This window comes from Siphateles boraxobius, unplaced genomic scaffold, assembly GCF_051911475.1.
Source record: "Siphateles boraxobius isolate OS27281-9 unplaced genomic scaffold, OSU_SipBor_1 49, whole genome shotgun sequence".
Classification (NCBI taxonomy): Eukaryota; Metazoa; Chordata; class Actinopteri; order Cypriniformes; family Leuciscidae; genus Siphateles; species Siphateles boraxobius.
The window spans coordinates 1,551,095-1,575,829 of NW_027509130.1; the positions used below are offsets into that span (position 1 = coordinate 1,551,095).

The 24,735-nt window shown below is 39.3% G+C and overlaps 3 protein-coding genes across 3 annotated transcripts; 1 reads left to right on the top strand and 2 right to left on the bottom strand.

Annotated features, from left to right (window-relative positions):
- The first annotated feature begins 599 nt into the window (after window positions 1-599).
- Window positions 600-2,666, top strand: LOC143711143 (GTPase IMAP family member 4-like). Its single transcript, XM_077202486.1, has 2 exons — window positions 600-810; window positions 1,481-2,666. Coding segments are annotated over exons 1-2 (996 nt in total). The 5' UTR covers window positions 600-809; the 3' UTR covers window positions 2,476-2,666.
- A 1,055-nt stretch (window positions 2,667-3,721) lies between these two features.
- On the bottom strand, window positions 3,722-17,674 carry LOC143711130 (GTPase IMAP family member 8-like). Its single transcript, XM_077202467.1, has 3 exons — window positions 17,543-17,674; window positions 6,358-6,986; window positions 3,722-6,256 (listed from the first exon to the last, which is right to left on the bottom strand). The coding sequence occupies exons 2-3, from the start codon at window positions 6,959-6,961 to the stop codon at window positions 5,379-5,381; spliced, it is 1,482 nt and encodes a 493-aa protein (XP_077058582.1). The 5' UTR covers window positions 6,962-6,986; window positions 17,543-17,674; the 3' UTR covers window positions 3,722-5,378.
- Window positions 17,675-18,428: 754 nt separating this feature from the next.
- LOC143711140 (GTPase IMAP family member 7-like) lies at window positions 18,429-22,103 on the bottom strand. The gene is made up of 3 exons (XM_077202478.1): window positions 21,544-22,103; window positions 20,488-20,547; window positions 18,429-20,303 (listed from the first exon to the last, which is right to left on the bottom strand). The coding sequence occupies exons 1-3, from the start codon at window positions 21,575-21,577 to the stop codon at window positions 19,393-19,395; spliced, it is 1,005 nt and encodes a 334-aa protein (XP_077058593.1). The 5' UTR covers window positions 21,578-22,103; the 3' UTR covers window positions 18,429-19,392.
- Window positions 22,104-24,735: the final 2,632 nt, after the last annotated feature.

Here is a 24,735-nt window from a genome sequence, read left to right on the forward strand (position 1 = left end):
GATTTAGTCATCTGATGTAGATGAAGATTTATGAAGACATATGATATGCCACAATATCCACTTGAAATAGAATAAACATGAATAAATACATAAATATGTAGTAGTGATGAGGACACAAAGTTATGTTTGACTAAACAGTATCCTAAACTATAGTAAAAAATGAATGTAATGTACTTGTGTGAAATTGTGTGAAAATGTGTGAAATGATTGTTGTAGGCTACTTGGTTGAAGCTCCGGACCGTGAAAGATTGTTAAACTCATGATCTGGTTCATGAATCTTCACTGTTAGCTCAGGCAAAACAACAACACATCGTCTTTGTTTCATCCCTCTGTCACGTTTGTCCAGCAGATCTCTCTCTCTCTCTCTCTCTCTCTCTCTCTCTCTCTCTCTCTCTCTCTCTCTCTCTCTCACTGATTGTGAGCAGATACAACGTTACTGAATGTGTGTAATGTCTTATTTTACAGTTTTGGTTTCATTCATGATAGGCTACTTCATTATAATTACACAAAAATCATGAATTTTTTTTTCTTGTTTGTTGACCTTTATTGAGAGATAACAATAAATTCTGAATCTCAGACCCTGGTTGTAAAGATCGTAGGTTTGAAAGAAAAAAGATTCACTTGAAGTGGAGTTCAGATGTGGGCGGGTCAATGGAAAGTGAAAGTACAGAACCGCCATTTTGATGAAGCCTCTGAGAACCATTTTACAGCATTTCTCTCCGTGCTGTGAATATGATCACAGAAACCTGAGCAAGATTATCTGCAGATATTAACCTATTTCAACCAACAACCGAGACAGAACAACTAACAGTAAGGCGACTCTTCTGGGTCCTAAACATAACTCGTATTTGACTTGATCAGTATTTGTTTTTTAACGCCTCGATACGTGATAACAGATAACATTAACGAGCTGATGAACGCGCGACTCGTTCACACACACTCCGTTTGCGGCGCGCAACTGATCCGCTGTATAGCTACCACAAACACAACCTTTATTTATTTATTTTCCAAATCCAAAAGTTGTTATTAACAACTTTTATTTAAAAAAAAAGTTTTGCCAGCATTGTGATTCTCTTTGTACACAGTACAGTTAGGCTATAGGCTACACTTTTCATATGTCATATTTCATATCACATTCAACTTTTCAAGTTGCTCAAGCAAGTGGCAAAACATTTAAACTTGTAGTTAAAATAGCAAACATTTTAAATTAAAACTTTCAACTGACAAAAATTGCTGACTCTCACACCTTTTCTTTAGCATATCTTTATAAGCACCAGCAGAGTGTAAAAGTAACACTAAAGCAGTGTTTTAGTTAATACAGTCCTTAAGTGATTAATTGAGTGATGATTGTTTGATTATTGAAGACACCTGATGTTAACAAGCAATCACTGAAGGAAAGAGAAACAATGTTTTTCAGACTAAGCAATCTTTAGCAGACATCTTAGAGACGTATCTGGGATATATTTCTTGTGTGTTTCAGTGATGGAGCGAACCGTCGACCATCTTCAGATTCTGCTGACGGGTAAAACCGGTTCAGGAGTGAGCGCTTCTGGAAACACTATCCTGGGTGTAAATGTGTTTCAGTCCGGCCGGAGCCTGACCTCCATCACACACAGATGCCAAAAACACACGGCTGAAGTGTCCAACAGAAGAGTTACAGTGATGGACACCCCAAACTTCTTTAACTCAGCTGACATTGATCTGAGTGTGGAGATAAAGAGAGGACTGAACATGTGGTCTCCAGGACTTCATGCGATCCTTCTGGTTCTGCCTTTACACACTTTCACTCAGCAAGATGCTGATGTCCTGTTCTTATTCAGGCAGATGTTTGGTGAAAACGCCATGAAACACACATTAGTCCTCTTCACACATGGAGACGAGCTTCAAAATAAATCTCTGGATCAACTAATAAGAAGAAACACAGAGCTGTCCAAACTAACAGAGGAGTGTGGAGGAAGATTTCACTTGCTGAACAACAAAGATCTGAACAACAGAGATCAGGTCCATAAACTCCTGATGAAGATCCAGCGACTGGTGTCTGAAAATCAGGACAGATGCTACACTTTACAAATGTTTGAGGCTCAGTCACACAAAGTACATCTGAAGCTTAAATATCTGTATGCAGTCAGTGTTGTCATTGTGTTAACTGTGGGTTGTGTTAATATGGAGAAGGACGGTTCTTGGGATTTTAGATCATTTCTGTATGGTTGTGTCAGTGGTGTCTTATCGGCAGTGTTGGGAGCTGCGTCAGGACACATCTGGGCTAAGATTTGGAGAAACCGGAGTCGGAGGATTGGGAAATATACAAAACAACATCTGAAAAGTGTGAAACTGCTGGGAGTCCTGAGTGGTTTTGCTGCTGGAGGGATCAGTGTGTGTTTAGTGGGTCCAGTGGGTTTATCAGTATTATTAGGAGGAATAGAAGGGGCTGTTGTGGCTTACACCACAATCATGAACCATTGTACACATGTATAATGTACGTGTCATTCTCAGTATGGCTGCAAACTTATCACTTTAATATTTCATATCCCTTATCACGCAAGCTCATGCATGAAGCTGTTTAAATGTGCACATGGGGATTTCCTTATTCCCCAATGTTCAGGTGATCATTTGTGTTACTCTGTAATGTTTGTGTATATTAAATAAAAAACATTTTAATGTTATAATATATTGATTTTAGCCTGTGTGTTTTGAGATGCTATTGAAACCATCGTACAAATTAATATTTTATGACAACTGTTGTTACAAAGATCTTTGTTTTAATCATGAAATAAAATGAATAATAATAATGTAACAAACAAAAGAATAATGATCTTTTATAGTAATAATGTCAAGATACATAAATAACTACCAACAGCTTTTATGACAGAAAACAGAACTGAAACCTTTTGTAAGTCAGAAAGTTTGAGAATTATGCAAAAGTTTGTAATATGGATGCTGTGCGGTACTTAAAACGTATTAAAGAAAGAGGTTTAGAGGATTTACATTTCTGTATGGTTGTGTTTTCAGCAGTGGCAGGAGCCGCTTCAGGAGCTGTTTGCACTCAGATATACAACAATCACTGCAACAGGAGATTCTCTGAAGAGCATCTGAATTAGGTCAAACTGCTGGAAATCATGTGTGGTTTTGTGGATCCAGTGGGTTTATCAGCTACAGTATCGAGAGGGATACAAGGGGGTATTGGGGTTCCACTGTTCTGGAATTTGCATAAAAAAAATAGTATATTGTATATTATACAATAAATAGTATATTTAGAAATGTTTGTTATGGATGATTAGAATAAATAGATGTACAGACAGTTCATTGTGCAGAATGTATTAAACCAGCAGTGTCTCCAATGAAGCTGAATTTGGATGGACAAGTTACAAGTTTTGTTGGGTTTAAAGAGATAGTTCACCCCCAAAAATGAAAATTCCATCATCATTTATTCATCCTCAAGTTGTTCCAATCCTGTATGAGTTTCTTTCTTCTGCTGAACACAAAAGGAGATCTTTTGAATATTGTCGGTAACCAAACAGTTGATGGTAGCAATTGAATTACATTCCTTTTTTGGATGAACTATCCGTTTAAGCTGGTTTCAAAAGTATATACTATTAAATACAATATTACATATAATTCATGAAGAATGAACAATCATATTTAATATTTTTACTAAACAATATTTTACTTTGTTCTTCATAAATCAAAGTGCCTGGACATATGTTGAGTCAAATGATATATATTTGATTCATAATCAACTTTATTTTTATTATACCTTTAAAGCAACAAGGATGTTTACAGATCTGCAGAATTTAGCTCCATCAATTTACTGATTAAACAGACCTCAATCAGCTAATCAAGCCATGCATCCAAAAATGCATATTGTCCTACTAGTTAGCCCCTTATGCAAAAAAAGAAAGAACAGTTTTCCATATATTTATGATCAACACATTTTTTGCCTAAACCGTGATGCCATTCAAAATTTGCAGCAAAATTAAAAAAGTGAGAGATTACAAGGTTGGATTAAATTGATCAAAAGTAACAGGGAAGACATTACAAAAGAACATACATTTCAATAAGTTTAATAAATGAAAGTAAATGCTGTTCATTTAACTTTCTATTCATCAAAAAGTGAACAGAAAATTTCCACAAAAATCTGAAGCAGCACAACTGTTTTCAAGATTGATAATAATCAGAAATGTTTCTGATGGATCATAGACACTGAAGACTGTAGTAATGATGACGGAAATAAAGACAACTTGGCGAATGTAGAATGTCCAGGTTGCATTTATACTACAAACATTCATACTTTAGAACATACCTTTTAATTTTGTTCCTCATCGATTTTAGTAGCTACTCAGAAAGTATGCAATTGTGGACGTGGCTACGGTCTTGGGGACTGCTAAAAAACTTCTAGGCTTGTGTCAAGTTTGTTCACGCATGGAGCTAAACTCTATGGATTGGAGACCACTGCTTTAAAGCAAAGCAAGTCTCTAAAGATTCTTCACAGAGTGAAATAAATGTAGATTTTCAAAACAAAACAAAAAAGAAGAGAAAGGTTACAAATAACAGAAATCATGCAACGTAAAACCTTTTCATCAGCTCAAAAACATGATCTGAGGGGCAGCTGAAGATTTCCTCAACAACAGGGAAAACAGTTTTAGGTGCATTTCAATCATTAAACATAATCAAAACTAGACTAAAAGAATAAATATACTTTTAAAGATTCCAGCCTATACAACTTCCTTAAAAAAAAAAAAAAAAAAATTACATTACAACAGCATCACTACAACAACAACTTTTGGCCAACGACAACAGAGGCGTCATTACAAGAGTATATTAAAGGCACCTGGTGTTAATCAGTTGGGCCTTTTGAGAAAAATAGGAGAAGCAATAAAAGGACAGACTGTAAAAATGCTAGGGTAAAAATGCTACAAAAAATGTGTTCCTTTACTATATATAATGGGACATATATGACTTTCCCTGAATTCCCTGTTTGATACTTCACATTAGATGTTTTTTTTTACATTGAAATAACCTTTTCTTCTTAGTTTTTTTTCCCTTATCCATTATGTCAATTAGGGTTTTATGTTGTAACTTATGTAGTTAAACTAATATAACATGCTACTTCCATGCATGTTACCATGATGGTGTTTTATATATATGTGTGCATGAGACTGTGCACCTTCTCTAAATTGGTATTTACTTCAATTTATACCAGCCGTTAGTTTTTTGGGTTGGTATATTATAAAGGTTCAAAACAGATTTTAGTACTCCCATTGGTTGGTATTTTAACATTATATCTGTTAATTAAAAATATGTAATTTTATATTTTACATTTTAAATGTTACTACTGTATTTATTATGGTAAAGTTCTGGCAACCACAGATGTTGATATTTTACTGTAATTTTACTTTTTCTTTAGGGATGTTCACACTTAATGCTTGCAAACATGGGATTCCTACTAGTAACACTAGACCAACAACACCACCAACACCACCAAAAACATCACCAACAACACCACCAACAACAAATGCATAGATCAGTCCTATAGTTAGTAAACAGAAATCTACAATGATGAAAAACCACTTGTACTTTTTCCACAATTCCCAAAGTGAGAGAATCTCAGCATCTTTAAACAAACTATTGGAGTAGCAGCTTCCTCCATTCTGCTCTATCATTATGTCAATCTTCTGCAGTAGATCATTCACCTGCTTTCTGTTTCTCATGTCTTTATTGTTCATGATGTGATATCTTCCTCCACACTGCTGAACAAACCTGCTAAGAGTTTTATTCTCTCTGATGAGACCTTCAGCACTCTTTCCCTCTAACTGATCACTGTGGGTGAAGACAGGGATTGTGTACTGCGTCACACCTTTTCCACACAGCTTTTCAATGTTTTTAATAACAGCTTCATCTGCTTCAGTGAACCTCTCTGAAAGTGACACCACATATAAGAATGCATGAGGGCCTGGACTACAAAGCTTAACACTCCTCGCAATTTCTAGTGATGTTTGCTTTGGTTTTACATTTGGATCAAAATATCCAGGAGTATCAATAACTGACACCTCTCTCCCTGCAATGACTGATTTCTGACTTTCAGACTGTTTTGTAACAGAGTTTAAGCTACGCTCAGATTTAAATGCGTTTTTCCCCAGTATGGTGTTTCCTGTGGCACTTTTCCCAACGCCCGTCTTTCCCAGCAGAATCAGTCTTCGCTCGTTGCTGTTGTTCTCGGCATGTGTTTGTCTTTCTAGACATGTGTCCGTCTCTTTTCCTGACAGAATATTAAAACGAACATTAAAATTAAATAACCAGATTGATATTTAGTTTCTTCCTGAAAAAATAAATAAATATATATTTTTTAAATATACTTACGTCTCTCAGGTTTTATTTCTTTAATCTTCTCTATGAAGTTATGCACTTGTTCAGGGTGTTGTTGTGTGATGTTGTTGAAGACGAAGTATCTGTTGTCAAATCTCTCAACAACTTCTTTGAGGTCTTCAGATTCTTTGATGAATTCCTCTATGGTCTGACCTTCTCTCTCCAGCTCATCTCCTCTGGTGAAAGTTATCCAGGTGTTCTTTATGAGAAAGTCTGGCAAATAATCTTCAACCATTTCAACTGTGCTTTTCTCTTCTTCAGTGAATCTGTCAGTCTTGATCACCAGCAGACAGACAACTGGATCCTCTGTATCAAACTTTGGAAGCCCCTCGTATTGTCCAAAAATCTCGTCAGGGCTCATTTTACGTGTTTCTGGGTCAAAGAACCCTGGTGTGTCATAAATGGTAAGATTTACTCCATGTTTTGCAACACTTGCCTTCTGAACTTCTTGTGTTATAGATTTACAACTTTTCTTTGAAATGAAAGCTTTTCTTCCCAAGATGGTGTTCGCTGTGGCACTTTTCCCAGCTCCAGTTCTTCCCAGTAAGACAACATGATAATTCTGAGCCGAGGATTTGTGTTGTACGGTCCCCTCCATGAATCTTTTAAAACGATCTCTAGAGCTGTGTGGAAGTACATTTAGTAAAATCAGTGAGTTTCTTTTTAATTATAGGCCTACAGTTATTGTAAACAAGAAGTTCTCAACTGCCTCTAATGTTCTAGCAAAGCCACTAGAAGGCAGGCTCCTAGAGGCAGTTGAGAACTTCTTGTTTACAATAACTGTACAATAATCAACAATAATCTTTAGCCAAAAAATCGTAACGGCAAATGCTAATATTGGTAGACAGGGAAGGAGAGCTGAGGCCGTTTTTTATGAATGGATGTCAATGGAGCAGAGGCTTCACTACACAAAGAATAAACTGCGTTTGTGAGTAAATACCTGATCATTTAAGTCACGACAGCCTGTACACTAATCTACAACATGTTTTACGCTAAACAATACTTTTGTTGGCAAAGATATGTAGATTTTACTATGATAAAAAAGTGATTTTATAAGGGAAGACAGAAAAGGCAATGACGCGACAGGCAGGACTCATTTACGGCATTACCATAGTATTTCATAGTAATATTGAGTGAGTGATATTGTATATTGTCTAAAGTAAGTAAAAAATACAGATGTTTTCTTTCTTTGACTTTCGGGTTTTACCAGTTATGATAAGACTTTAATTGCAATGACTATTTTTAACTGAATGTATGCATATGGTTGTCACGGTGGGTTGTGGAGAAATGGAGAAGAGGACTCAAATGCGGAGTGAAATGAAGAATTTAATAAAGATAAAACATAAAATAAACAAACCAACAAAAGAATTCCAATGTTTCAAAACTAAATCCAACACAGACCAGACAGGACAGGCACAGAACTCCACACGACTAAACCACGTGACAATGACAACGAATGAGCACAGGACAGCAAACACAGGAAGACTAAATAGGGAGGCAAACAAGGAGGGTAACGAGACAGACAGGTGGAGCAAATAAACCAATAATCAGATAACAAGAGGGAGGGGTCAACAATGACGAGAGCACATGGCTCAACATAAACACCCATGTGCAACACAAGACCGGACAGACATGTGACATAACCCCCTCCTTACGGAGCGCCTACCAGACGCTCCATCAGGCCAAGGCGGGACAGTAAGGAAACATCAGGGCGGGACGGGAGGGACAGACCAAGGGGGAAACGGGAGGGACAGACCAAGGGGGAAACGGGAGGGACAGACCAAGGGGGAAACGGGAGGGACAGACCGGGGGGGAACAGGAGGGACAGACCAGGGAAAAACAGAGTAAATCGGACGGCCAGGGCGAAACAGAGTTCATCGGGCGGCCAGAGCGAAACAAAGTTCATCGGGCGGCCAGGGCGCGGAAGACCCCTCGGGCGGCCAGGGCGGCGAAGACCCCTCGGGCGGCCAGGGCGGCGAAGACCCTTTGGGCGGCCATGGTGGTGACTCCGGCTCAGGAACCGCGGACACCAGCTCAGGAACCGCGGACACCGGCTCAGGAACAGCGGAGACCGGCTCAGGAACAGCGGACACCGGCTCAGGAACAGTGGACACCGGCTCAGGAACAGCGGACACCGGCTCAGGAACAGCGGACACCGGCTCAGGAACAGCGGACACCGGCTCAGGTACAGCGGACACCGGCTCAGGTACAGCGGACACCGGCTCAGGCACAGCGGACACTGGCTCAGGCACAGCGGACACCGGCTCAGGTACAGCGGACACCGGCTCAGGAATAGACACTGGCTCAGGAACAGCCACAAGAACTGAAACAGTTACAAGAACAGACACAAAAACAGAAACAAACACTGGCTCTGGCGCTGGAACAGGCACTGGCTCTTGCTCCGGCCCTGGAACAGCAGACACTGGCTCCGGCCCTGGAACAGCAGACACTGGCTCCGGCCCTGGAACAACAGACACTGGCTCCGGCCCTGGAACAGCAGACACTGGCTCCGGCCCTGGAACAGCAGACACTGGCTCCGGCCCTTGAACAGCAGACACTGGCTCCGGCCCTGGAACAGCAGACACTGGCTCCGGCCCTGGAACAGCAGACACTGGCTCCGGCCCTGGAACAGCAGACACTGGCTCCGGCCCTGGAACAGCAGACACTGGCTCCGGCCCTGGAACAGCAGACACTGGCTCCGGCTCTGGAACAGCAGACACTGGCTCCGGCTCTGGAACAGCAGACACTGGCTCCGGCTCTGGAACAGCAGACACTGGCTCCGGCTCTGGAACAGCAGACACTGGCTCCGGCTCTGGAACAGCAGACACTGGCTCCGGCTCTGGAACAGCAGACACTGGCCCCGGCTCTGGAACAGCAGACACTAGCCCCGGCTCTGGAACCGACTCTGGCTCTGACTCGTAAACAGCAGATACAGACATATCCAGGATCCGCGCCAGACGTTCCAAATAGTCCGTAAGTGCCTTGGCGGCCACACAAATGGGCATTTCCGGATCTGTCTCAGACTGGGTAGACTGTACGTGCTCAGTCTCTGACTGGGCAGACAGAGCGTGTACTGTCTCTCGCTGGGCAGACGTGACGTGAACAGTCTCTCGCTGGGCAGACGTGACGTGAACAGTCTCTCGCTGGGCAGACGTGACGTGAACAGTCTCTCGCTGGGCAGACGTGACGTGAACAGTCTCTCGCTGGGCAGACGTGACGTGAACAGTCTCTCGCTGGGCAGACGTGACGTGAACAGTCTCTCGCTGGGCAGACGTGACGTGAACAGTCTCTCGCTGGGCAGACGTGACGTGAACAGTCTCTCGCTGGGCAGACGTGACGTGAACAGTCTCTCGCTGGGCAGACGTGACGTAAACAGTCTCTCGCTGGGCAGACGTGACGTGAACAGTCTCTCGCTGGGCAGACGTGACGTGAACAGTCTCTCGCTGGGCAGACGGGACGTGAACAGTCTCTCGCTGGGCAGACAGGACGTGAACAGTCTCTCGCTGGGCAGACGGGACGTGAACAGTCTCTGGCTGGGCAGACGGGACGTGAACAGTCTCTGACTGGGCAGACGGGACGTGAACAGTCTCTGGCTGGGCAGGCGCAGGTCTCCTTCTCCTCCTCCGTCCTTTCTGACGGATGTGTGCAAACTCGAGGCTGGCTAAAACCATCGATGAAGTCCCCACGCTTGACGGATCCAGTGATGATGACTCTGCTGCCCTCCTTTCCTCATTCCTTTGAACGCACATGGATAAATATTTAAACAAAGAAATCCCATTCTCCTTCTCCGCAAGAGAAAGTTCGCTCCGCTGAATCCACATTGGCTCGTTCGTTCTGTCACGGTGGGTTGTGGAGAAATGGAGAAGAGGACTCAAATGCGGAGTGAAATGAAGAATTTAATAAAGATAAAACATAAAATAAACAAACCAACAAAAGAATTCCAATGTTTCAAAACTAAATCCAACACAGACCAGACAGGACAGGCACAGAACTCCACACGACTAAACCACGTAACAATGACAACGAACGAGCACAGGACAGCAAACACAGGAAGACTAAATAGGGAGGCAAACAAGGAGGGTAACGAGACAGACAGGTGGAGCAAATAAACCTATAATAAGATAACAAGAGGGAGGGGTCAACAATGACGAGAGCACATGGCTCAACATAACAAACACCCATGTGCAACAAGACCGGACAGACATGTGACAATGGTAGGATGCTGACATTATGCACTTTAATGAATAAAGACACAATTATTAATTTAAATATCAATATTTTGTTATATTGTATGTTGTTTAATTAAAATAAAAGATGAAGTGCTGTGTTCTGTTAACTACTGTGTGCCTAATGATGATATACACTTTTTAACGAATTATAGTAAAAAATACATATATAATTTTAATGAATTAAATATGTATTAAATTACAATTAAGTTCTTAGTGTAATCTTAAATGTAGTGTTTTTGCGCCGTGCAGTGACTAGAACGTTGCAGCTAAAAGACATACCTTTTTTTCGCAGTTTCATTCCACAAACAATGCAGTCCTACTGTACCTTTACTAGCGATATAACACCAAATATAGAACATTTATTCACAAGACAAACACGCTAATCCACAAAAAACTGATTAACGTAAACTAGAACTGACTAGAACTGTAACTGTACTACACAGTGATTAACGTTAGATATTTTTTTAAAAAACGCACTATTTTAGCCTTTAATAATAAATATAAGAGTATTAATTAAATACAGTCTGTCTTTTGCCTCATGCTGGTTTTACCCTGTATGTTGACTCAGTGGGGTACAAGCACTCCACATACTGATTATATTTTTAAACAAAAATTTTTGATTAAAAATAAGCTAAAAAATAAACTGTGGTCGTCGAGTGGTAGACATTTGAACTTAAATTGAAGTGTTCAATCCATTAAACAAATTAAACATAAACATCTTCCACCATGTATTTTTCCTCTTCAACAGTCGGTGATGCAGGGAGTCTTGTGATTGGTTGTCAAGCCAGCCAATCAGAATTTAGCAGCCTCATCTCTGATTGGCTGGAATGGCATATTGTAACGCTGGGTTGTGTTGAGCAAGCGAGCCGTCTGCGCTTAGAGAGCGCTCAGGGCTGGTATGAAAGGAGCAAGAAAGTGAAACTTTGCACATGCGAAAGAGAACGCCTGCGCACATCCAAATACTTATTTTAAATGCAAAATTGATTATCGTTCGCTCGAAATATTTTCTTATCTGCAAGAAGAACATTTCTCCGCAAAACTCAGTTCACACGCGTGCAAAATGTCCTTTTGCATGCTCAAAATGTGATCTTGCGTGCGCAGAATTGTGACCGAAATCTAATCCCATACTTTCATACCAGCCCTAAGCGCAGAAGGCTCGCTTGGTCAACACAACCCAGTGTTACAATATGCCATAATTCCAGCCAATCCGAGATGATGCATCTCTAAATTCTGATTGGCTGGCTTGAAAATCAATCACAAGACTCCTTGCATCACCTACTGTGGAAGAGGAAAAATACATGGTGGAAGATGTTTATGTTTAATGGCTTGAAAACTTCAATTTAAGTTCAAATGTCTACCACTCGACGACCACAGTTTATTTTTTAGCTTATTTTTAATCAAATCGTACTATTACTGTACATATAATGGCATTTCCCAGTGTTTGCTACACCTCAAGTGGTAGTTCTAACTTCTATATTAAAGTGAAAGTGAAAGTGACACGTGATGGCCAAGTATAGTAACCCATACTTGGAATTTGACCTCTGCATTTAACCCATCCAAGTAAGTGCACACACATTAGGAGCAGAGTAGTGAGTAGTGAACACACACACACTGCAAACGTGGATACACACACCCGGAGCAGCGGGCAGCCTTGAGTGGCGCCCGGGGAGCGATTGGGGGTTAGATGCCTTGCTCAAGGACACCTCAGTCATATTCCTGCCGGTACTGGAATCGAACCAGCAACCTTTGAGTCACCAGTCCAACTCTGTTACCATTAGGCCATGACTGCCCCCAAGGGCACCTATTATGCAAAATTCACTTTTACATGCTGTTTGAACATAAATGTGTGTTGGCAGTGTGTGAGCAAAACCACCCTAGAATGATAAAAATCCACCCAGTGTTTTTTTTTACAATCTCAATAATTCATATGCACTCTCTCAGAATGAGCTGTTCTAAGATTCAGCTTTTTGTGACGTAGAACATGGGAAAGGGCTTTGATTGACAGTGCGGTTGAGGCAGACCCCTCCCTCGGTGATCTGATCCTCCATTGTTGTTTCAACGACAGCCGGACCGCTGTTCTGAAGATTTGTGCAGCCTTCTAGAAAATGCCTCCTAAGAAAAATACGTTTTTTGTTGTGGGCTGTAATACTTTGCATAGTTGTTTGCACTTGCTTCTGACATCAGAGCCACTGAAAACGCAGTGGGTGGATTTTATTTATGAAGGAAATGCGCCTCTTACTAGGGCTGGGCGATATATCGCACAATATTGTTATGCGCATCTAGTCAGTAAAGCCGGTTCCTTTATTAGTAGTAAATCACCATCACCTGCTTTCAGATGGAGCGGCATTTACTACACAGCACAAACTCCAGTGTTAAATTAAGGCTATGTTTACACGGAAACGATCTGAAGAGAAAACGCAAAAGTGGCGTTGCGTTATCACTTTTTATTCTGTGTTTAGACGAGCGTTATCGGGGGGAAATCCGCGTGCATATGGTGACGCAAAAGTGTGTGAAATTCGATGTAGTATGCACTCCAGGCGGCTAGGGGGCAATGTGAAGCACTGCGACACAACAACACCAATATCTGAGAATATGTTGTACAACTGCTGAAAAGACTCTTTTACGTTTATCAGAGTTGCTATGGCAACTTGAAGGTCCGACGTATGGAAATAATCCGACATGTTGGTTGTTATTTTCCTGTACTGGCGCATGCCTGTGACGTAAACACTTACGCGACGAGAGCCACCGTGAGCAGATTTGCGTTTTTACTGTTTAGATGGAGACGCGACGGTGGATCGGTTTTAAGATTTCCACTCTGGAGGGTGGTTTCACTTTTTTGCGTTTTTAAGCCTCCAAAACGCCGTCGCCGTGTAAACGAAAGGCACATCCGACAAAATATTTTTACGTTTTCACCCAGAATCGTTCTCGTGTAAACAGGGCCTAACACTCAAGAGTGTTAAAGTTAATGAGATAATTAAGTGATTAATTTAGTGATGTTTGAGCATTATTGAAGACACCTGATGTTAACAAGCAGAATCACTGAAGGAGAAAATCACAAATTGTAAGCAACCGTTATGGCGATAAGTGTTTGCTTTAGTTGGGCTCTTAACCTTTATACATTCACTTTAAATTTGTTTTTCTGCTGTTTTTTATTCATAACAGTCAAATGAACAAAATAAAAGTGTGATCTTATAGTGTTGTTTATGTTCTGGCATAATCATGCTGTGATCTGAAAAATGAATCTTAGTGAGATAGTTTGGTTTAACATGTTGGCAACAACTTTTTGATTCTACAGCATATATGAGTATAGGTATGTTTCTTACAATCCAAAATATTTAATAAACATTGTTCTGATAAAACACTTTCAAATAAATTTATTTAGAAACACTGACATCAATAATCAGCCTGTGAATCTCAACAATGGTGACAATAATAATGCATGTTGCAGTGGCTGCCACCAATCACAACTCATTAATGGCTCCCATCATGCATTGCGATATGAATAAATTATGATCTGAATTTTCTATGTAATTTACTTTTCCTAATTGAATATTCTGTTCGTCACCATTGTTGAGATGCATAGACTGAATCTTGAAGTCTGTGTGTGCCTAAAAGAAAGATTTTTTTTTTTTAGAAACAACTTTTAAGAAATCCTTTTTATCATAGCTAAAATTCTGGATATTTATCAGAAACACAGTTATGCTGTAACAAACAACATAAATCAAAAACATAAAGTTCAAATTATGATTATTGCCATAATTTAACCGACACCATCAGATCACTTTTTTTCTTTGTTCATCTGGCAGTTATAACTCAGATAAAGCAGCCAAACAAAATCTAAAGTTAATAATATAAGGGTCAAGAGCCCAACTAAAGCAAACACTTATCGCCATAACGGTGGCTTACAATTTTAGATTTTCTCCTTCAGTGATTCTGCTTGTTATCATCAGGTGTCTTCAATAATGCTCAATCATCACTCAATTAATAACTTAATTATCTCATTAACTTCAACACTCTTGAGTGGACTCATATATACTCCCAGGAGTGTTAATTTAACACTGGAGTTTTTGCTGTGTACAAAGAGCCGTAATTAACTGACAAGTTGAGCCATATCGCATTAATTATCGCTCGCGATACGTCCGCGATAGTAATGCGATATGGCTCAGCTTGTCAGTGAACTACGGCTCTTTGTAGTAAATGCTGCGCCATCTGAAAGCAGGTGAAGGCGATTTACTACTAATCAAGGAACCGGCTTTACTGACGAGATGCGCATAACAATATCGTGCGATATATCGCCCAGCCCTACCTCTTACACTCCCGAAGTACGTTAATGTTTGCTCAAATCAATTTGAGAGTGACTGTTTTTTGAACGGCGGTCAATTTAAAGCAGGTCTTGCTACAAAATTAATCCTCAAGGGTGGATCGTTGCCTAGTGTTCGCGATCCAACGACAATTCCTGAAGAAGTACGTGTATTTTATGATTTCTGAGGTAACGTTAATAGTCATCGACAACAAATGTTGTTGTCGTCGTCGTCGTCGTCGTCGTATGATTTATGTAATTTAAACCTTTTAATTGCCATAGTTATGCAAGTTACGCCCACATCCAGCGGCAGGGTGGGAATTAGCAGCTCATTTGCATTTAAGGTCGTCTGCCTCAAAACAGCTTGTTTCAAAACAGGCCCCAAAAATTACACAATCAAATGGTTATAATAAATTAACTGGAGGGGGATTTTGTGCTGAAACTTCACAAATACATTCTGGGGACACCCAAGACCAATATTACATCATGTAAAAAGGGCCATAATAGGTGCTAACTGCAAGTTATGTAATTAACATCAGTGAAATATGAATGTGACCGAGCTGGGGTCTCAAATGTTACACGTTTTCAGAAATGAAGATGGACAGATTTTTCCCCTTTTAACGCAGGGACGTGCGGTAAGGGTAGGCAGGGTAGGCAGTGCCTCACCAAAGGAAATGTTGACATTACAGTTATTAATTCCAAGAGCTTTATTAATTCACCACATTATTAATTGCATTTATTTTATTCCAAATATAAATTTTGCAAACAAAATTTTTCAGGAATACACATATAATATACTCCTTTTGCCATTGTTTGCTCCTAAAAATCATTGTTTCATGCAGAAAATTCAAGGCCATGGCCATTGAGGCAGAGGTTAGCAGTTCCTCTTTGGTCCATAGAACGTAGTTTACGTAGATTTGCGCATGCGCAGTCAGTTCTCGTGCTGTCTTGAATTATCAACATTGAGGCAGAGACCGAGCGTGCTTCATGTCACGTGATCCACTCGCTCTCACTCACTCCGCGCTTCAAGCTACTTAGCATCTAGCGGCGCCTAGCGTTGGAAGCGTCCTATGAAGAAAAAGAGTTGTGGTCGTTAACGGGAAACCGTTGTAGACGAAGTCCATGCGTCTATCCCTCTGGACAAAGATGTAAATTACTTTGTTGTAAAAGTCCTCTTTGTTGGGTGTATTTCTCAATTTCATGAGTCTCTCCTTTTCAATTGAAATAAGAGCCAAGGAGGAAAGTCTGCTTCATTCACGTCAGAGGCACCCGCGCCATTGGATGTGCAGTTGCCGCAGCACAGCCTATGAGCGAACCATACGGTCACTGTGCTAACGTTAGCTGTGCAGCTGCAAATGCGTTTTATAGGCTTCAGTAAATCGAGGAAAAAGAGTTTCGTCTACAAATAAAAGTAAGCACCCCCTTTAAAACGTGAATTATTCATTTATTTATTATTTTTAAAACCCTTATATTGGCTTGTGTTTGTTGTCTGATGGTGGGCTAACAGTTATAGGCCTGCTGTGCGCTGACACCAAAATGTTCTCTCTTCCATACCCTGGTGCGTCGTCACCTCTGCCACATTTGTACTGTCTATCTGTGCAATTATGGTGCATTTCGTAAGGGTTAAAATGCTGTTTTGTAGTGCTCTTTTTTTAATTCTGGTGCGTCGTCGCCAGACGCTCATTGCGTGTCGGTGTGTGCGCCTATAGCGCAGTTTGTAGGAGTGAATTTAAGCTGTTTTTGTACTTTAAAGCTGTACTGCTGACACAATGTTTTCTGACTGTAGCCTATTCAAATCCTGGTGCGCCATCACCAGAGTGACCAGACCAATAGTGTGTGTGTGGCTGTCTGTGCGCGTTTGCGCATTTTGAAGGAGTGACTAGGCTGCTTGTCGGTTCGCTGACAATAACGCGCCGCCTCCCTCTACTGTGTCCCACACAAAACATTTGTTTGTTGTATAAGTCATAAGATAGATGTGTCCATTAATTTGATTATTAGATTTGATTGTGCATTAGCCTCACATATGACTGACTTTGCTGTATGCAGGCAGCAATGTGATGATGCCTGATATGAACTTGGGTTGCTACATTAACTGAATGAATATGAACATATGCCACAATGATAGGTCACAGCCTACCCATGACAAGATTTCACCGCACGTTACTGTTTTAATGAAATAAGTGTGTTAAACGGTACATCACTCACATCAGAATAAAAAAAAAATCCATCAAATAAACGTAGAAATGCAATGTAATAACGTTAAAATTACGCTCATGGCGTTCTAAAAACGCGGCGCTCCCATTGAAAACAATTGTAAATATACGGCAGCTGCGGGGGAAAAAAAAAGCTTTGGTGGACACACGGCCTTAACCACACTTTTCAACGCTTAAGTGCTGTTGCATTATGTAGAAAGCACCTGGACATTAAAAAACAACTAGATGGTGAGTGTTTTAACAAAATAATACAGTTAACCCGAACTAGACATTCAGCCTACTTGCTTAACTGAATTGGAATCAAACTTTTACAGACCAAATAATTTTAGTTCAGACCTATAAGAATACAAATGCTTTAGTACACACGCAAATCTACAACATCTTCCCCAGGAAGATTTTATACAGTTGAAAAAAAAAATGTAAATAGTCCAACTCACCAAAAAGATTATCAGGTGTAGGCCTACTATGTTTTTTAAAAAAAAACCTGCGCACTCCGCTGCCCAGAGCGTATTGCTCGGCGATTACTTTCACTTCCGCGATCATGAATCTCACAGGTCGTCACGTGACGCAACCTATTTTCACATTTAAGGCGGACCAAAAACAACAACAACAACTTTAAGGCGATTGTGTCGTTGTTAGGCTACTGTAGCCTAGATTCAGCTAAAGATTCAGAGATTCAGCTAAATGGCGAATTCAGCTAAAAATTATACATTTAAATAGCTTACACATAATATAGGCTACGTGCCAGGATATAAGTAAATGTACCAATCGATGCAATAAAAAGATAAATCAATTCTTGCTATTGAATTTATAATTGCAACATTGATATTATTATCGAGGTCATATTAAGGTATATCTATCATGGATTATTTTTTACAATGATTTTTTTCTCTCCCCATAAAATGCGTAATTTGAAACAATGGGTAAGAAAATTACTAAACATTTATTTAATTATTTATGAGTGAATGAATAAACAACTGGCTTAACAATTAGCCCATAACAATTTTATTGGAATGACATGTCTTGTTTTCTCTCATACTTAGTATTCTTAAAGGACAAGTTCGGTATTAAAGCCCTGTTTTAAGATAGTTTCTGATGAAATAGAACGGTTAAGATTAAAATTTGGACAAATGCTGCTGTCCCGAGAATTTTCGGTTTCTATGGTAAAATTGAGGACATGTAATTAACAGAGACACTCATGTTGTACTTTTGTGCTTTTTAAAACATTAGATGCAGTTGAATGGAAAAGAGACCAGGACTCTTTTTAAAAGTTGCATGTCTTTTAGCTTGATAATCAGTTTTAAAAGGCCTTTGGACAATAACTGTGTAAAAAGTCATAAAAAAACAATTTTATTTGTTTCCTAGATGTAGATCATTAGCATACCTCAGTATACATTTTACTATGATATACCATATTTTTTTTTCTTTGTTTGACTGAACTTATGTTGTGTTCAGAATATTGCAAAGGAAAAAGAAAAGAAAGAAAGACTGATTATGCTATCGAGCCCCTTGCATGTGACATGACACAATTTGGAACACAACAATTAAAATAGGTAGAAAAAAAATCAAGTGATTTATGCAGTCAGTTATGATATACACCTTGTTCCTTACTATTCGTTATCCTATGTGTTAAAATGAAGGAAATGATTCGCTCTAAAACTGTAAAAGACACAAGGCCTAAATAACCTTTAAACTTAAGACAAGGTTTGGCAACTGAACATCAAAGTGTGGCTTAACATTTAATCTGTAATTATTTATATTTTGTAAACTTTGATATAACAGTCATAGAAAATGAGAATTAGTTAAGGCTGGAACATACTACATGGCTTTTGCTCAGATTTTTGCCCCGATTTGCAATCTGGATGAGTCGGCAGAAGTTGCCGAATGTCTGTGCCGGTCTGCAGATTTTGTGCGTTCGGAGCTGATGCATTGCTAATATACTGTACACAGGGGCGTGGTAGCGGGGGAAAAATACCCAGGGCCCGAGGCAGGGGGGGGGGGGGGGGGGGGCCCTTAGAAGTCGCCGAGCTCAAGTCAAAAGTCCGTCCACCCCCCCCCCCCTCCCCCCATCGGAGAAGTTTCCGCGCTCAAATCAAAAGTCCGTCCAAAAGTGTTTAGTAGTGTATGATGACCAGCATTTCTATCTAACCATTTACAAAGTCGGCAAGTGTATGATGCCTACTGTTTAAAAATCTGATCAGATTTTAATAGTCGTATAGTGTATTCCAGCCTTTAATTAAAAATCACATGGAAATGATCAATTTGACACAACTCGCAATAAACTATATCAGACACGAAGCTTTTGTAGTTTTCTGCTGATCTCTGGGATGTTTTCATCCACATGTGTCTCTTCCACCTCCTGTCTCACATTCTTGCGTTTCTCCTTATAAAAACGCTCAGACTCTTTTAAATGTCTGTCCTTTTGTTTCACTTCCTCTTCCAGCTCTTTAATTCTCTGGTCTTTTCCCTGGCCGGATTCCTTCAGTTGTCTAATGGTCTCTTCCAGTTTGGTCTTTTCTTTGGTAAATATGTCTATTAATTTCTGTATAATCTGACCGTATTCCTTTCTAAGCTCTTCTTCTTTCTTGTTCAGCATTTCTACCACATGCTGAAACATGTCACTGGTGTAATATTTATCTCCATTATTGTTCAACATGTCATCAATCTTATCCAGGAACTCTAAGACCTGTTTGCGGTTATCAATTTTTGTGTTGTCGAACACATGATACCGTCCGCCACATGATTTTATGAGTCTTTTTAAATTAGGTCCTGCTTCACTCAGTGTTTGTTCAATGGTGTCTGTCAGTTCATCACCGTGTGTGAAGAGGATGAGTGTGTGTTTATCTGCTTCTTCTCCAAATACAGCTCTGATCTTCTCCACTGAGAGTCTCTCTTCTTCAGTGAACGGGCCGAGTTTAATGACCAGGATGATGGCGTGAGGTCCAGGTGCCGTCATGTTTATACACTTACTCATCTCCTTTTGGGTTTCATTCTCTGAGAGTGAAGTATCAAAGATCCCTGGACAATCAACCAGCACCAGCTGACGGTCTGCTACTTCTCCAGACTCTTTCCAGCACTCTTTAGTCACAGATGAAGGGCTTTTGGCGGCTCTGAAGACTCTCCTGCCCAGGATTGTGTTTCCAGAAGAGCTTTTCCCTGCTCCAGTCTTTCCCACCATCACCATCCTTCTCAAAGACACTGAACAGTACAGTACAAAAGATGATGAGCACAATTCAATGATTCACTAATTATAATGAATAATAAAATAAATAAATACGATTTTTTAAAAAATCTTTAAACTTAATCTAAAATAAATTAATTCAAAAAACACAAGAATTGAGAAAATAAGGAGGCAAATAGTGTATGTAGTGGACACACTTACTATTTGGACGGTTAAACTCAGGACTACTTCTTCCTTTCCTTGTCTTCACATCATCAGGATCTAAAATTGTTTGGAAAAATGAACAAGCAGGACAAGCGTTACATTTTTAATAAAACAAATTAAAGCTCGGGATTAGCATTCATAAGTATATCGAACAAAAATTAATTGTTTTAATTTTCAAAAGAAACTAAAAATAGTACAAACTTTGCTTAAGTAATTGTTTTGAACACGTATTAACTTAGACATGATTAAAAACATTATTTTAGTATTGGTATTTGTTTGTTAGTATTGGTATTTGTTGGTTTTTAACGCCATGCCAGCTTCTGTGACTTTTCATGGCGAGAAAAAAATTATGGTAAAACTATATCAGGTTTTTACAATTTATTTTTGCTAAAAAGCTATATTTGGTTCAACTTTATTAAAAATTTCTTCAAAAGATTTTATTAAGGGATGATATTGCTTGGAGATATGACTTTGAATCTGTAATCATAAGAACATTTCTTTATGTAGTACAATTACAAAATTATAGCATTTGCTTCTGCTGTAAAAAACTGAGCTATTTTTATATTCTTCTTTTTTGATGGTTGATTACAAATCCAGCTGATACACGGTCCTCAGGCTACTGATGGATCAAAATCTTTATAGGGATCATTATATTATCATTATAGGGATTTATGATGGAAACATTTATCTGATGTAGAGGAGTTGTTTTTGAAAGTTTTTTTTGTGTGTTATAAAGTATGTATCAATACTGTGTGTCTTTTGCATGGGGTTGGTTTTACCCGTGAGTCCAAGGCCCACCGTGCCACCTCATATTTATTTTTAAACAACCAAACAAACCACTTTTATGATTGATGGAGCAACATATTTTGTGTGAAAATTACTGTTCAATACAAACATATATTTTCTTTCTCCCCCGTTGTACCCTATATGTTCAGATAAACAATGTATTCCATTGGAAAACGAAAGTAAAACAAATAGTAGGCTACTATAGACTGCGGAATTATAAAAACAGATTTGGCCTAATATCTTTACAAATAAACTACGCTTAGTTACCTTTTGGGTCCGGTGTGGTAGTTGGAGACGACATGATTGTAAATTACAGCAACATCCCGCAGCAATGGCGAATCTCTGTGCTGTGAGCGCACAGATCACGTGACCGGAAAATAGCGACAGAGATCTTATGTCACAAACCTCAAATCAATCATTTGTGTTACACATTCATATATCAAATTAGGGCTGGGCGATATATCGCACGCTATTGTTATGCGCATCTCGTCAGTAAAGCCGGTTCCTTGATTAGTAGTAAATAGCCATCACCTGCTTTCAGATGGAGCGGCATTTACTACAAAGAGCCGTAGTTAACTGACAAGCTGAGCCATATCGCATCAATATCGCGGACGTATCGCCAGCGATAATTAATGCGATATGGCTCAGCTTGTCAGTTAACTACGGCTCTTTGTACACATCAAAAACTCCAGTGTTAAATTAACACTCCCGCGAGTGTATACGAGTCCACACTTCTTCTTCTTCTTCTTCTTCTTCTCTTTCTATGGCGGTTGGCAACCAGCTTTTTGGTGCATTACCGCCACCATCTGGACTGGAGTGTGGATCAATGAGTCAGACTCCTACACTGTAAACGAATCAGACTAACCTTTTTACATTCTTTTAATTAACCCAGTTGTCTTTAAAAAAGAAAACAAAAAATTAAAACACATTTCTCCAGACTCTCTTTGCATTATATCATGTACATTTAGGGAAATCTGATTCTCACCTAGTTGTGATAACAATCTTTGTCTAGCTTGATGGTATTTAGGACAATTCATAATTACATGTTCTACTGTCTCTTGACTATTGCAATATTCACATTTTCCATCAACATGCTTATTCATTATAAATAACGTTCTATTTAAACCTGTATGTCCTAATCTTATTCTAGACACCACATCTTCTTCGCGCCTTTTTCTGTATGTATTCCTGCTCTTTCCCACTTTTCCTTGAATACTATACAAGTATCTCCCATTTTGTTCATTGTCCCAAAGAAACTGCCATTTTTCATTAATTTTAGTTTTAATTATACTTTTAACTTCAGCTTTACTGTATTTAATATCCATCTCTATAAAAGAATTCTCTGCTGCTTTCTTCGCACATTTGTCTGCCAACTCATTACCTCCTACACCTATATGAGCTGGCACCCATATAAATGTAGTACTAATACCAGACTTTAGAAGATTGTTAGCTAAATGGATTATTTCAAACACTATATCCTGTCTAGACTCAGAGTGACAATGCTTGAGACTTATTAATGCTGAACTGGAGTCTGACGCAATCACAACTTGCTTAGGTTTATTGCTCTCTATCCACATCATTGCCATCCATATTGCCACCATTTCTGCTGTATATACTGCTAAATCATCATTAATTCTTTTAGCATATTCAATATTTAATTTAGGGATAACATAAGCAATTCCCATTTTCTTATCTTTCTGCTTTGATGCATCAGTATATAAAATAATTCCTTCTTTATATTTACTATTTATGTAATTCTGAGTCCTGCAACGATCCACTCCATTAACCTCCTTTTCCTCCAATAATCCTAAATCAACTGGAACTTCCGACAGCAGCCAAGGAGGTACAACTGGAAATACCACTGTAGGGCTTATCTTTAATGTACTAATTCCAATTGTTATTATCTTCTGCCTTATTGTCCATCCAAAACTTTTGATTAGATTATTCTCTCTCTCTTGACATTCCCATAAAACTGTCTGACTCATATGTTTTTCAGTATGACCTCTCAAATTTGCCCAATACACAAGAGATAGCTGGTCTCTTCTTAGATGTAGCGGCATCTCCCCCATCTCTACCTGGATTGCTGCCACTGACGAGGTCTTAAATGCCCCACAGCATAACCTCAAACCTTGGTTCTGGATTACATCTAGTTTCTTTAATAAAGTTTTGGCAGCAGATCCATACACTATACACCCATAATCAAATACCGACCTGATCATCCCTGAATAAATAGCTTTCAACGCAGGTCTGCTTGCTCCCCATTCTACTCCACGCAAGCATCTCATCACATTCAACACTTTCTTACATTTATCAATCATTTTCTGGATATGCATTGTCCAAGTTAGTCTTTTGTCGAACCAAATTCCCAAATATTTAAAGAATTCCACTCGTTCTAATTCTACTCCAGATAATTTGATTTTTACATTCAAATCTATTTTCTTCCTAGAGAAAAATAACGTCTTTGTTTTGTCTATTGAGATTCTAAACCCCCATTGAATAGCCCACTCTTGGACTCTATTTACTGCTTGTTGCATCTTATCCACCACAAAATCTATATTCCTTCCCTTTTTCCACATTGCTCCATCGTCTGCAAACAATGCTACCCCGACTGAATTTTGTACATCCTTAAAAACATCATCAATCATGATTGAAAATAAAAGTGGACTGATAATGCTCCCTTGTGGAACACCATTTTCCACACTGTAACTTTCACTTACTTTCCCATTTATTTTAATTTGAATTACTCTATCAGATACAAACCCTTCCATCCACCTAAACATCTTTCCCTTAATTCCCAATAGTTTTAGTTTAATCAGCATGCCTTCTTTCCACAACATATCGTATGCTTTTTCGATATCAAAAAACACTACCACTACAGATTCTTTATTCACCTGAGCCTTCCTTATTATATCTTCAAGGCATACAATAGGATCCATGGTACTTCTACCTTTCCTGAATCCACTTTGATAATTTTGCATCAATCCTTTTGTTTCTATCCAATACTTAAGCCTGTCATTTATCATTCTCTCCATAGTTTTTCCCATCTGGGACGTTAACGCAATAGGTCTATAATTATTTGCTATTTGGGGATCCTTCCCAGGTTTCCTAATAGGAACAATTATAGACTCCTTCCATGCTCTAGGAATACATCCCTCTATCCATACTTTAATATAAAGATTTAACAAAACATCCTTCCCCTTATCACTTAAGTTGTCCAACATAGAATAACAGATTTTATCTCTCCCTGGCGATGTCTTACCTACTTTCCTCAATGCCATGTTGAGTTCTGACTTTGTAAACAATACATCCAATTCCCCTCCCTCACTATCCTCATTGCCAAACACATACTGATATTTTCCAACTGTTTCTTTCCTTCCTCTCTTTTCCTCATTATTTAAATTTCCTGAACTATGCACCTTGACGAATATTTTTGCTATAACTTCTGCTTTTTCCTTATTA